General features: G+C 34.3%; 2 protein-coding genes across 10 annotated transcripts; one reads left to right on the top strand and one right to left on the bottom strand.

The window, feature by feature from the left end:
• Nucleotides 1-857: 857 nt before the first annotated feature.
• LOC132636833 (uncharacterized) lies at nt 858-9,847 on the top strand. 9 transcript variants are annotated; one of them, XM_060353890.1, is made up of 6 exons: nt 874-1,133; nt 1,307-1,420; nt 2,024-2,071; nt 2,319-2,401; nt 9,209-9,324; nt 9,705-9,847. In XM_060353890.1, the coding sequence occupies exons 1-5, from the start codon at nt 1,099-1,101 to the stop codon at nt 9,322-9,324; spliced, it is 396 nt and encodes a 131-aa protein (XP_060209873.1). In that variant the 5' UTR covers nt 874-1,098; the 3' UTR covers nt 9,705-9,847. The 9 variants fall into 9 exon arrangements, 6 of the variants coding, with proteins under 6 accessions (XP_060209873.1, XP_060209865.1, XP_060209879.1 ...); XR_009581475.1 differs by adding an exon at nt 1,526-1,559 and having other exon boundaries at nt 858-1,060; nt 2,319-9,847; XR_009581470.1 differs by adding an exon at nt 1,526-1,559 and having other exon boundaries at nt 876-1,133; nt 2,319-9,847.
• Nucleotides 9,848-11,511: 1,664 nt separating this feature from the next.
• On the bottom strand, nt 11,512-12,033 carry LOC132613319 (uncharacterized). The gene has a single exon (XM_060327338.1). The coding sequence runs from the start codon at nt 12,031-12,033 to the stop codon at nt 11,512-11,514; it is 522 nt and encodes a 173-aa protein (XP_060183321.1).
• Nucleotides 12,034-14,849: the final 2,816 nt, after the last annotated feature.

Genomic DNA, 14,849 nt, shown 5'->3' with positions numbered 1-14,849 from the left:
AACTTGAGTTTGGGTGTCTACTTGTTCAAAATCATATGCAAATTTTGGCTTTTGGTAATTCTTTGGTACATAAAGCTACTACTTCAACAATCAATTTTGTTGGTCGTATTTTCACTGTTTTCTTGTTAGACAAAGACAATTAAGGAAGTTAGTAGTAGTAGGGCAATGTGCTTCTAAGTTTGTTTGGTGGCTGGAAGTGTGCTTCTAAGTTTGTTTGGTGGCTGGAAGTGTGTTATAAGTTGTTGGTGTTTTGTTTTGTGTAGGAGAAAACATGGTATATTTTGTTTGAATCTCTATAATGCTTTGTTGTCACACCACTGGTGTTGAACAATGTTAAGTGTTTTCATCTAATGGCTAGTCCAAGTTATTGAAAAAAAAAAATCTTGGGTACATAAAACCTAAGTTACTCGGACTCTTAAAAAATGTCGACGGGTGTCTGTCGGATCTCCCAAAAGTAGTGTATTTTCGGAGAATCCGACACGAGTGCGGCAACATTTTTGGAGAATCTGACATGGGTGCGGCAATATTTTTTGAGAGTCCGAGTAACTTATCATAAAACTAGCCTTAAAACGAACAGTTGAATGCCTATGTCATCATAGACTGGTGTTTTTTAGCACAAAAAAATTTAAAAAGTTGATTTTTTTCATGTAAAGTTGGTGTAATGGCTATGAGTAGTTAGAGTTGTCATATACTTCTGTTATTACAATTTGCCACTATTACAACGTTAACTGTGCAGCTTGAGTTGCTCATTTGGTTGTGTTTTTATAACTATATTTAATTTAAACTATTAATAAGTGAGAGTTTGGGTACGACGAAGGATATTTTGGTAAATTTGAGTTAGTGTATGGGCGAATTGGTAACTTGATTGTGTCCATTCTCAGTAAACACGCATCCGTTGGTTCATTCTAGAAATTTCTTTTTCACTGTTGCTTCTGCTCTTTCGTCACTCTCCCTTTCTCACCCTTTTTGCTTTAGTTCTCTCTCTATAGGAGTTTGCTCGTTTTGGATCATCATCATCTTTAAGTTTATTTGGTTCGGATAAATTTTGGTTCTGAACTCGGTATTAGTTTGACCTCTGCTTCGTTGTTTCTTATATCCATGTCAACTTCTCTATCTATTCTTACTCATTTCTGGTTAGTTTTTTATTCCTTAAGTGTTGCATATTGGTAATTTCGCTTAATTATTGTTTTCATTAAGGAATTCGAGATTTTATCTTTGGGTTTTAAAATTGATAATTTAAGAATTTTTAGAGATGGACCAAATAATTGAAAGGTATCCAATTGCACATTGGGTTTTTCTTTTTAAGTTCAATAGTAAGAAGAAGAAGAAGAAGAAGAAGAAGAAGAAGAAGAAGAAGAAGAATAGAAGAAGAAGAAGAAGAAGACTCCAACAATGGAAAGTACTCGCTCATAGTTGAGAGGTAAGGAATGAACTTCTCAATATCTCAGTAAATTAGTAACAATTCCTAGGTTACTTTGGTGGTGATTGGTAAAACAACTGATTATATTTTATTTCAATTGCACAGATTGGAGAGCTCTTTCTCTTCAATTGCTCTTTCCGTATTATCTCTTCCTCTTTCTCCCTTACTTCTTATATTGGATTTGCAATTTCTTTGTTCTAGTTGTTGATTTCATAATTTTACTGCATTTTTTCTCTGTCGAGGTTTCATTTTTTCATTTATTTCCCTATTGCAACTTGTTGTTAATTAGTTTAATGTTCATTTGTTAGCAGTTCCTTCTTTTGGATTCTTTTGTTGCGTAATTATGTCAATGCATATAAGTTCTTGTGCCTCATTTTCACATGCATGCCATTTTTATTTTTTTTGGTTGAAATGGCAAGAATATGATAAATCAATAGTAAACCTTGCCTGTTACTATTATTTTACTGAAATGGTAAGAATATAGTAAACCTCGCATGCTATGTACATTCGAAGTGACCTTCCCATTTGAATTCAATTTTGCTGAAGTTTATTTCCTCTCATTGATCTCTCTCTGTAAACCTAACCCATATCTTGCTTTGGCAGGGGCTTAAGAGGACTCTTCTTTAATCTCTCTCTCCAAATGCCCTTGAGGTAAGTTCACAGTTTCCATGTTCATATTCTTAATTAGTAGGGAACATCAAGTTACATTTTTTCAAATATACTTGTCTATTTAAATATGAGAATAAGTTAGTTTATTTTTGTGCGATGTTCCAAAGGATCTATATTAGTGGCATGACATGCCCCTCTCTAGGAAGTAGTTCTAATGATATTCTATGCTTATGATTGTACAAATTTACCCTAACATTCTATAGTGAATGATTATTTTTCTTCTACATAGTTTACAAAGTACTGTCCATCTGGAGAAAATGGAGGAATATGCCAAAGCATTTGCTACATTTGCTAACTATTTACTGCAAACAGGTATGTGCCAAGCCTAGGTTTCTATTAGTTAAAAACAATTCCAGTTAAGCTAATCCTTGTTCTTTTGTAGTCTATTCCAGCTTTGACACACATATATATAACTTTACCTTATATAAAAAGTTCTTGTTCTTGTGCAGGAAGTTCATCTTGCTAACTTCACTATAATAAATTATAATTCCTCAAAAGTCAAGTAACTAAACTTAGAGCTATAATCTACCTTTTTTTTTTTGGGCTTCCAGAGAACCACATGGTGCAGATTGTTATGTTCCTTGTACTTGATTTACAAGATGGGATTTCTTCTTCTATTTGTTACTAAACATTGCGCTAAAAGAAATTCAGTTCAAAATTCTAATGAGATCCCCACACCTTTAAGTATCCCAAGCTGATCCTAATTACTAAGTAGTTACATAATCTTTGTATTCTCTTCTTTCAGTTTTACTATCCTATTACAAAATATAAAGAAGTAAAAATGATAAATATGCAAATAACCTTATTCATGTTATGTCAAGATTAAGTGTTTCTGTTTTGTTTATGTGAATAAGGGTGTTTATCAGGATTTATTCTAAGGGTGTTTATCAGGATTTATTCTTCGGCATTCTCACTAGAATTTTATTAGATAATTTTTTTCACTGCCCTATCCTGGAACTTATTGTTTACTGATATAAATTGTCCTATATGTGATTATTTTTCTTCAAGTGAGGTTCTTCAACATCTTATATCAGGAATCAGTTTAGTCACTTAATGGTATACAGTCTATAGAATCTATGTTAGTTATTCAAATTAGTTTATTTGTGGAGCTTTAGTTACTCTTGGGTTATGAGCTTGTGCTGTGATTGTTTTTTTTGAATTGATCTAATAAATGTGCTGCACTGATCCTGAGTTAGAAAATATACTGTTATATAAAAGTTGTAGACCATGTCTGAAAATATGCGACTTTTGCTATTCTAAGGCAATGACCCTATGTTTTCGTGCACCCGTGAGATTCCTTTTGTATAGATGATTGAGTGTCTTTTGCTGACAATCTTTTTATATAGATTCTCTAATTGTATATGGAGCTTTTCCCATTATTAATGAAATTACTTACCTTATTAAAAAAAGGAAGTGAAGCAGAACTATGATCTATGGTGGGATTGGTTTCTTTCTTAGTTCAGTTCCTGACAGGTTTATCTGATTATATATTCTGCGGCTTGCATTTTCAACCCAATTCCACAGTAGAAACTCCAACCTATATTGTACCAGAAGTCTTAGCAACAAAAAAGTACAATGGAAAGGTATGATAATGACCTTTGGAAGACGCTAGTCACCTAATGCATTAATCTGTTAACCTGAACTTCAAGATATATCTTATTATTTGAATGTGAAGATGGAAGATGGTTGGACCTATGGGGTCATATTATATGTGATGATGGTTGGTATTTATCCCTTTAATGATCCTAACGACACAAAATTTCAGCAAGACTTAACTATGAATTTTTGTCCATCTTTAAGTTATAGTTGGCTCTTGTTTTGCCTTCTTTGTCTCAATCCTTGCTTCTCAAAATCAGTTAAAACCATTGTTTGATATTGCTGTAAGAACTAAATAACTTTAAGATGAAACTCTTCATCTTTTCCCAAGAACCATCATGTCAAAACATCAAGAATGTAAAACTAGATGCGGAAGCGTACCTGAATCCATGACAAAATCGGATTTGGTCAACTAGCAGTCGGCCTTCCAAACCTAGACGTAAGCCGCTTACTCTTCACTGATGACGGGAAATCAGAAAAAGAAAACCTAGGTCTGGTTTGGGGACCATAACCCTTTATTTATAATTGCACAAGTTATGTTAATTTCTAGTTTAGCCCATCATTAAACTAGAAACTACAACCGGGTATCTACACATAGTAACCCATACTTTATGAGGTATTTAATTTGGCCCATATATTTTAGTCTTTAGTAGATCACTTTTGATGAGGGCCAACCTTCTAATGATAGCTAATAACATACAACTATTATTTGTATATATGCGGAAGTCCATAAATTCTTACAATCTCCCACTTGGACTACACATATACAATTTATAACCTTATAACTGTATGTCACCATATGAGCTCAAAATATTTGCTATCATAATCTGAAGTACCTCCAAACAATCTCGTCCATCAATCATGTCAATGTAAAACCAAGGTGGTTTTCATTACATTAATCGTAAATAAACCTTTCCTGATCATGTACACTAACATAACCAAATGACATAGATCAAGTATAGATGTGCAGCACGAAAATTACATGCTATGTGATCTAAGCATGCTTATTTCCAACTGGTCCTACTGAAGACAAGTCAGAGTGGAAACAAACTGAATACTTCATTTCTGTAGAAATGTCCAAAAGAAAACTAAAATCATAAACTGTAAACATAAACTTAAAGCTGTAATATGTCTATTTTAAAAGAACATTTAAAAAAGGTTACAAACTCCCACTAAAACTGAATATCCTCAAATGACATGACACCCATATGAGCAACGTGCTCACAAAAGACCTTGGGTGGTAGTCCCTTAGTAAGTGGATCCACAACCATGGAGTTTGTTCCAGTATGCTCTATAGACCCCTGACCACTCTGAACTCTATCTTTAACAACCAGCAACTTAATCTCAATGTGCTTTGACTTTGTTGAACTCCTGTTGTTATTGGAATACATGACTGCTGATTTATTATCACAAAATAACTTAAGTGGTCTTTCAATTCCATCCACAATTTGCAGCCCTATGACAAAATTACGCAGCCATAATCCTTGATTTGATGCCTCATAACATGCTACAAACTCAGCTTCGATGGTGGAAGAAGTTACGAGTGTTTGTTTAACACTTCTCCAAGAAACAGCCCCTCCAGCAGGCATATAAATGTAGCTTGATGTAGATTTTGTACTATCTTGGCACCCAACAAAGTCGAAATCAGAATATCCAATAATCTCTAACTCATCCGACCTTCTATATGTGAGCATGTGATCTTTTGTTCTTTGTAAATATCGTATAACTCGTTTGGCTGCTTTCCAATGATCCATTCCCGGATTGCTTAAGTATCTGCCCAACATCCCAATAATGTACGCAATATCTGGGCGCGTACAAACTTGAGCATACATCAGACTTCCTACTGCTGAAGCATAGGGAATCTTTTGTATTTCTTTAGTCTCAAAATCATTCTTGGGGCATTGTTTGAGACTAAACTTGTCTCCTTTAGAAACAGGGGTATCACCTGGTTTGCAATCATGCATGCCAAATCTCTTTAGTACCTTTTCAATATAGGCTTTCCGTGATAATCCAAGAATACCTCGAGAGTGATCTCGATGTATCTGAATTCATAATACAAAACTTGCATCACCAAGATCTTTCATCTCAAAATTCTTTGCTAGCAATTTATTGGTTTCATGCACATGCCTATATCATTTGTGGCAAGTAATATGTCATCAACATATAAAACCAGAACAATATGCTTGCTCCCACTGAACTTGTGGTATACACAATCATCAACAAGATTCATCTCAAAACCAAATGAGACAATAACTTGGTGAAATTTGTAATACCACTGACGAGACGCCTGCTTAAGCCCATAGATGGATTTCTTTAATTTGCATACCATTGACTTTGCATCACAAGATACAAAATTTTCTGGTTGCACCATATAAACTGTTTCATCAATGTCTCCATTGAGAAATGCAGTCCTGACATCCATCTGACGTAGCTCAAGATCAAAATGCGCAACTAATGCCATTATAGTCCTAAAAGAGTCTTTCGATGAAATCGGAGAGAAAGTCTCTTTAAAATCAATGCCTTCTTTCCGGGTGAAGCCTTTAGCAACAAGACGTGCTTTGTACCTCTCCACATTGCCCTTCGAATCCCTCTTGGTTTTAAATATCCATTTAAAACCAATGGGTTTCGCACCTTCAAGCAATTGGACAAGCTCCCACACGTCATTGTCCTCCATGGACTTCATCTCTTCATTCATTGCATCAATCCACTTTTGAGAGTTAGAACTTTCCATGGCTTGACGGAAGTTGATTGGGTTAGCTTCCATCACTCCAATGTCATCCTCATGTTCTTGGAGAAACACAATATAATCGTCTGGAATTTCACTTCTCCTCTCTCTAGTGGATCTTCTTGATGGCATTGGTTCCTGAGGTTGTAGAGTTTGTTCAAGGACATTGTCTTGATCTGGAGTTGCTTCTTGAACAATGTCAGGTATAGGAAACTATTTCTGAGCATTGTCAGTAGCAATTAGAGGAATACTTAAAGGAATTTCAACATACTCCTCTTCAAAGACAAAGTCCTTTATTCTTTCTTCCCCAGCAAACTTAACATCCTCAAAGAACTGCGCATTAATTGTCTCAAAAATAGCCTTAGTAGTGGGATCATAGTATTTGTAACCCCTAGACCTTTCAGAGTATCCAATAAAATAGCAATTGATTGTCCTTGAGTCCAGTTACTTTTCATTTGGCCTATAAGGCCTTGCCTTAGTTGGACATCCCTAAATGTGCAAATCATTCAAGCTAGGCTTTTTTGCCTGTCCAAAGCTCATAGGGGGTCTTATTGGTTGCCTTAGTCGGAACTCTATTGAGTATATATGTTGCGGTCTTTAATGCTTCTCCCCAGAGTGAATCAGGTAAGGTAGAATGACTAATCATACTTATCACCATATCTTTAAGCGTTCTGTTTCGTCTTTCAGCAACACCATTCATAATGGGCGAACCTGGCATGGTGTACTATGGGATGATACCGCATTGCTCTAGGAATTTTGCAAATGGTCCTGGACGTTGTTCACCTGATGCATCATATCTACCGTAGTATTCACCACCACGGTCAGATCTAACGCTTTTTATAGTTTTGCCAAGTTGGTTTTCAACTTCAGCCTTATAATTTTTTAACACATCCAATGATTGAGATTTTTCATGAATGAGATAAAGGTAGCCATATCTTGAAAAGTCGTCTGTGAACGTTATAAAATATTGTTGACCATTCCAAAAAGCCGTAGAAAATGGTCCACAAATATCAGTATAGTTCTAAGATGTCTGATTTCTTATTGGCTCCAAATCTCCTTATATTTGTTTGTTTCCCCTTAATACAATTTACACATATATCAAAATCTGAAAAATCAAGGGGACCAAGAATATCGTCTGACACAAGTCTCTCAATTCTCCTTTTGGAGATATGACCTAATCTCTTGTGCCACAACGAAGCTGAATTCTCGCCGGTTAATTTGTGTTTATTACCAATTATATTAACATGCAAGGATTCATTATACGAAGCAATTGTGTCAATTAAATATAGATTATCGTAACCTGATAAAGAACCGGATCCAACCAATTTTGAATTATGAGAAAGACTAAATTTTGCATTTCCAAATGAACAACAATAACCAAATTTGTCCAAAGCTGAAATGGAAATCAAATTCCATCTAAAAGACGGTACTGTTGACACCTAATTTTGGTTCGACGTGCTTAAAATTAACGTTTCGGGTGATCCTGATTCGTTAAAGAGTACAAAATAACTTTTTTACACGTTTTTGCATTTTTTGCCAATTTATCGATAATTATCCTTATTTCAGGAATTTTATCAATTTATTGTCATTTTTAAGAATCATTATTTTTGCACATGTACAACGTAATACTGTCATTTTTTGTGCAATTATTAATTGTTTCTTAATTTTATAACAGTACATTTTCGTATCTTATATATGAATATTTATATTTTATACGTACATTATTATTCATACATATACTAGTTAACTATATTTTAGTATAGTCCGTCAGTACATAGAAAAACCGAAGCAGTTAATCTTAAACGCGAAGAAAAACTGTGATCAAATCAAGATCTTGTCACCTTTTAAAAAGGTGACATTTGAAGTGATGGGTTGGATTCTTCATCCATTGGTCAATACATTTTTAAACATGGGTTAAAAGGGATAAAGGGGATAAGGGGTGGCGTTCTTTTTTTTTTTTTTGATAATAAATGGGGTCATGTTATATTATAAGTAAAAGGGAGGGGGGCATTTCTATTTTTCATGTACATAATTTCAGATCTTTTGTTTAGGATCTTTTAGTTTTCTCCCTATTTTCTCTCATAAACTCAAAAACTCCTTCACTCTCAACAGCTTTCTTCTTCACTCATTCTGGTGAGTTCACCAGAATTCGATGAAACTCCGGCAGCTGCCCCACCACTCTCTCTCTCTCTCCCTCTCTTATTCTTAACATACATACAGACCTGTCCCCTTCCCCTCTTTTCCGGCGAGGAGCTTTCAACTCCGATGAACCGGAGCAACCACAAACCACCACGCCGCAACCAACCAGCAGTCATTTTCACTCTTTCCCTCTTCCCTATCACTGCTCCGACAGGCTGCAATCAGCCACCGGCAAACTGGGCAAAATCTTCCTCCAACCAAACAACCTCCAAACACGAACCAAACGACACCAAAACAGCCCCCTTCGTCTTCTTCGCTGCTCCAGTTCACTGGAGCAGCAAGCAACCATGACCCCACCAGTTGTTGCTCCCACTCGCTCCTTTCCTCTCATATTTTCATTTTTGTGTTTCTGATTTTTAAGGTTTTCCACCAGAAAATGTACAAATCTAGACGGAATCACGACATGGCCTCTGACCTCTTTTCGTTCCGTATATTTTGTGTATATATGTGTTTGTATTGCCATATCTTTTTCTCCGCTGATTTACGCTGGAAATATGGAGCTAGCTGAGGAAAACAAATCTCCGACGACGACCTTTATACTATGTTATTGTCTTTTCGTTCTCACTCGTACAATCTCTTATTGGTGTGCTTGATTCTAGATGCTTGGCCTGATCTTAATCTCCGGAGAATTTCCGTTATCGTTGAAGCTACTATGTTCATTATTATGTTCTCGTCGGAGCTTCGACTTTGGCTCTTGCTCGCTGCTTTGTTCTAGGTTTGTTTTGGACCTTTTCATACTAGTTTAATGACTACATTTTGCCGACGAACTGCATCTCATCTTTGTGTTGGTGTTGCTAAGTTACTCTGCATTTTTAGACTACTTTTAGGATTCTTTTTTTAGTAAAAAATAAATGTTTGTTTTGTGCCCGGAAAATACTCCCGGCGGCCAACAACACTTTTATCCTATTTTACCATTTATTTAAACTCATTTGGGAGAATGCTAAACCGAAATGGCCGATGAAGAAATTTCCGTCGATTTCCAAGGCCTCCCATGTACAAAAGATGGGTTTTTATTTTAAGTTTATTCATTATTTCTTTAATTCATTCGATAGTTATTTATTCTCTTACTAACACTTTTACTAAGTGTTTATACAGGTACCCAGAGACACATCTCGAAGACGATACTCGGAAGGAACCCGAATCACTGTTTGTATTTACTTTCCGCATTCTTTATAACTGTACAAAACATAAACTCGTAGTATAGTGGAACTTTAATTTTGAAATGACGAGTTGATATATTTATTTACTTGTCACCTTGCTTGTTTAGCTTAAAATTTTTCAATACTTTCATAAATAGATTAAATTGACTTGGTATAAATATTTTGCTAAATAAATTCACACTATTGGCGTTTAGGCAAAAAATACTAGTCCATCTTTTATTATATATTCTTTATACACTTTAAATACAGCGTACATTTTATATTTTCTCGTATACACCAATACGTATTTTAGTTAAGTTAAATTCACATTGTTGATGCTAGGTAATACTAGGCCGTCCATTTACAAATATTTTATTCTTTAAAAGGCATTATATCTTTTCACTCATTTTTCATAAATAATTCTTTATACTTATTTTTTACCAAAACATTTTACTAAACTTTTGTTTCTTATTCTTTTGATAGGATATTTATTAAATAAACTCTCTTTTTAACTGAACGGTAGAAACAAGTCAAATAAACTTCACTTTTCTGAATAATTTCGTTATATAAAATCTTTACACCAATGAATATTCGTAAATTATTTTTACATTCTTTATGCACTAATATACCTAGTTATACAATTCTTTATACATTTTAGGTTTGATGTACAATCTTTTACACTTGAAATATATTCTTTATATGTTTAATATACATACATTCTTTTAATATACATAGACGCATATTCTTTATATCCTTGATATATTTATTTTACATAGTCTTACATTTTTTATACATTCTTTATATAGTTGTATACATTCTTTACTAACGTATATACGCTCTTTAAACCAACAAATACACTTTTATACTTATGAGGTACATTCTTTTTATACTCTTTTATATATTCTTTTTTTTAATATACATTCTTTATAAATACTTGATGCTTAGTATAAATACATTTTTATACACTGTATATACTTAGCATATAATCACCTAGTGTAGCTTTTAATGAAATCACAACATTTTGAAAGCAGGTAATAATAATGATAAACAGACAGATAATCCCTCTCTAGTGTTCAGTTAAACTAAGTTTAAGGACTGTCGTCGGACAGGCTCCGAGGGATGCTTAATACCTTCCCCTCGGGGTAAATAAAACCCTTATCTATAATTTCATAGGTTTCATGGACTAAAAATGGAGTAGACACACAAATACATATAGGTTTCCTCTTTTTCCTCAAAATAAGGTGGCAACTCTAACCCTTTTCAAACCAGTTAGAAGAACTGGGAAGTTGCAAACTATCTTGGACTCGTTCAAAATAGGGCGTAACAGGTACGATAAAAGTCTCATTCAAATCCAAATAAAAACCAGTTCTTAACAATAATCTAAAGGTTCCAATTGCTTCGACTTCCACCGACTTGCCATCACCAATGTAAATGTATCTTTCACCATTATTAGGCTTTCGGCAATTCAGGCAACCCTACATAGACACATTGATGTGAGTTGTTGCACCAGAATCTAGCCACCATGTGTGTCTTGGTACCGAAGTCAAATTAACCTCAGAACAAACAAAATTAAGAAGCATACCTTTCTTTGCACGCCATGCGTGATAGTTAGAGCACTGCTTCTTCTTATGACCAGTAGCTCCACAAAAGAAACAACCATCTGTAGATGGTTCCTTATGTTGTTTCTTCTGTGGTGCCATATCCTCAACTTCCTTATTCTTTCTCTTCTTGTCTTTTCTTTTGTCCTTTGGAACAACGGCTAACTAAGCACTTTCTGTCTTTTTTTGCTTCAATCTATCCTCTTCCTGAACACAGTGTGAGATGAGCTTATTCAGAGACCAAGTCTCTTTCTGACAGTTATAGCTCACCTTAAAATGACTAAACTGTGATGGAAGGGATATTAAAACTAGATGCATTAGCAAGTCCTCAGAGAGTTCCAACTTAAGTGCTTTCAACTTTGAAGCAAGATGAGACATCTGCATGATGTACTCCCTGATGTTACCTTTTCCTTGGTACCTCATTGAAATCAGACCTGCCAAAAGTGTACCAATTTCAGCCTTTTCACTCTTGACAAATACTTTTTCAATTTCAGCAATAAATTCCTTAGCCGTCTTAACCTTGTCAGACATAGTGCCCCTGAATGATTCTGGAATGGCCTTCTTCATGATCATCATACACATGCGATTTGATCTCTTCCACCTTTCCATCTCCCTCTTTTTGTCAGAGGTACTCTTGTTTGTAAGAGGTGGTGGAGAGTTAGTCCTTAACGCAAGGTCGAGATCCATGACTCTGAGAACTATGTTAAGGTTCTTTCGCCATGATTTGAAGTTGGTGCCATTTAGCATGGGAATGGAATTGATGTTGGCAGTAATACTTGTGGGTGTAATTTCAGCTGAATCAAAGAATAATTACAAAATAAACTCACATAAGGTTTATATCAAATCTAAAAATAAATTTGAATAAAGGTAAACCCCATCTCAAGATACCTAGCACTCTATTAACATTTCATCTTTGGACAAAATATTAACTTGTAAGTGATATCTTCTCGTAGTGATCAAACACTGATAATAAAAGAACATGTCGAATAATAAATCTTCCTTTGGGCCGATTTAATTATTCACACGTAAAATCAAATAATTATCACACGTTTATTACCACAAAATGCACATGTAATTCTGTTAAACATTAACCTTCCTTCAGGCCGATCAATATTCACATAGGTTACACACACAAACTTTTTATATTTTAAAACAACTAAATCTTCACAAGAGAGGTCACTTTGGCGACATCTAGCTTCAACTTATTCATCTCAAAATACATAATTAGCTTCAACTTATTCATCTCAAAATACATAATTATACCAATATTCAAACTCAAACTTACCAAAACAGAAAATATAAATTTTAAAGACAAGTGTGGGCCTCATATTTACGCCAAAGATGCTGATTTTTTTTAATTTTTTTATTACTGAATTACTACCAAAAAATAATTATCTAGAGAGGTGTCATATTAATTATTCATGGCAGCAAACATATGATGCAAAAGAGGCACCTAAAACCAAAAATCAAAAAATACGTAATGGTAGATTCACGTTTGTTGTTAACCGAAAATAGGGACTGCCAATTTTCTTTTCTTTTGTTAAATTGCCAAAAATATACGTTAGGGCAATCTAAATAAATGGACACATATAATAATCAAAATTGGCCTTAACAAATCTGGTAGCAAGATTTAAAAGGGAAGTCAAACTTTCAAAATTAGACGCAGCAATAGCGGTAATTACGCAATCAGCAAACGTTAACCAATCCTTTTTTTTTTTTTTTAAATAAAATAAAACTGAATACACCAAAAGATCTGAATCCATGGCTCATCCAAGTATAATAATAATAAAACAAAATATCATCACATAGGAGCAAAATTGTTTGCGAGCACAAATCAAGTGCTAAACATTAGATCCAAAAATTCATCCGAAGTTGCAAATTCTCTTTTGAGACGAAAGTAATAAAATATTCCCAGACGTAGGCTCAGTGGCGGAGCCACACCTACTCAAACCTAGGTTTTCTTTTTCTGATTTCCCATTGTCAGTGAAGAGTAAGCGGCTTACGTCTAGGTTTGGAAGGCCAAAGACCGCTAGTTGACCAAATCCGATTTTGTCATAGATTCAGGTACGCTTCCGCATCTAGTTTTACATTCTTGATGCTTTGACATGATAGTTCTTGGGAAAAGATGAAGAATTTCATCTTAAAGTTATTTAGTTCTTACAATTAGTATCAAGAGCCTGTATCATGTTAAATTATTGAGAATCAGTTTTGATTTGAGTTTCGCGTAATATTAGTTTTCGTAAAGAATATAATATGGCTGCAGTTAAAATTGTTTTCTGTTTCAAGATGAGAAGCCTACGCAGGGGCGGAGCCAGGATTTTCAGCAAGGGTGTTCATATTTTAGGACAGGGGATGTGTGAGGGGAAAAAAAAAACAACGCATGAAAAACACAATGCCTCTAATGCAAAAATAAAAAAATTGTGCCACAGCTGGGATTCGAACTCGCGTCCTGAGCAAGAATTTGCACACCCTTAGCCGCTGGACTATCCTTTGTTTTTATGTCAAGGTTGTTCATTACTAGTATATATCCACAAAGTTCTATATTTGACATAGGCATCCGACATTTTTTTCCGACGAATTTAAAATTTTCATTTCATCCAATCAGGGCATCAACTTTGTATTAGTGGGACTACCAACATACACGTGATTTGTTCGTCTTTCTCATTCTGATGGAAGTAAGCTCAAGAATGTAAATGTACGATTTTGTTCCGCAAATGAACATATATTGTATGCAGCTTATTATGTTAGTATTTAGTCACCTTGATGGAATTGTTTTCTTTTCTTTTCTTTTTTGATAATCTTACTACTAATAATTTAATAAGTATAAATTTATCTTTCTCAATGTTTGTTGGACTTCTTTTGTACGATAATGTTAGCCGTAGCCCGTGGACCATCTAGTTTAACTTATATAGAAGCATGAGTTTTATAAGGATCGTCGTCCATCATGATATTTTCGCAAATAAAATGAAAAGTGAGGGTAACTAATGAATCATTCTTCAACTCTTATTTTGACTCTCAACACGTGTCCATTGTGACAGGCCTATGTCCCTTTCTTCACATTTTAGGTGTCCTTATTTTCAATAGAAGCTCATATTGCTAAATTCTTGCTTGCACTGTAGGCTCAGCTTATATCATTTCACGGACCCCACTTTTCCCAAACCCCCAAATACATAACCATAATTCAAACATGGATTGTTACTTTAATTAAAGAAAAAATCAGTTCTGCGGCTTCTATTTGTCTGCTTTATAATTCTGCAGTGAACAAGTAATTGTTCTATTTTTAAATAAATTATTTAGAAATTGAATTTAAAATCTTTACTACTTTAACTATAAATTTGAATATAAAATCTTTATGTTTTTTGAATTAAGTTTACATATTTAAAAATTAAATAAAAAATATTATAAATCACAATAATGGACAATTTAAAATATTTAAAAGTGATATGAAAAACATTGTAACTTATAATACATTTCTTATAGTTTTCAAAGATCTAAACTTTAAT

Source organism: Lycium barbarum, chromosome 1, assembly GCF_019175385.1.
Source record: "Lycium barbarum isolate Lr01 chromosome 1, ASM1917538v2, whole genome shotgun sequence".
NCBI lineage: Eukaryota > Viridiplantae > Streptophyta > Magnoliopsida > Solanales > Solanaceae > Lycium > Lycium barbarum.
Note: the sequence above shows the minus strand (reverse complement) of the source record. Positions and strands in the feature narration are given on the sequence as shown.

Excerpts from the sequence above, each read along its gene's own strand:
- LOC132636833 (XM_060353890.1), top strand. The coding sequence starts at position 1,099 with ATGTCAACTTCTCTATCTATTCTTACTCATTTCTG. Across the intron at positions 1,134-1,306 it reads TCTATTCTTACTCATTTCTG|TTCAATAGTAAGAAGAAGAA; the intron begins GTTAGTTTTTTA and ends TTTCTTTTTAAG. Across the intron at positions 2,072-2,318 it reads TCTCTCCAAATGCCCTTGAG|TTTACAAAGTACTGTCCATC; the intron begins GTAAGTTCACAG and ends TCTTCTACATAG.
- LOC132613319 (XM_060327338.1), bottom strand. The coding sequence starts at position 12,033 with ATGGATCTCGACCTTGCGTTAAGGACTAACTCTCCACCACCTCTTACA.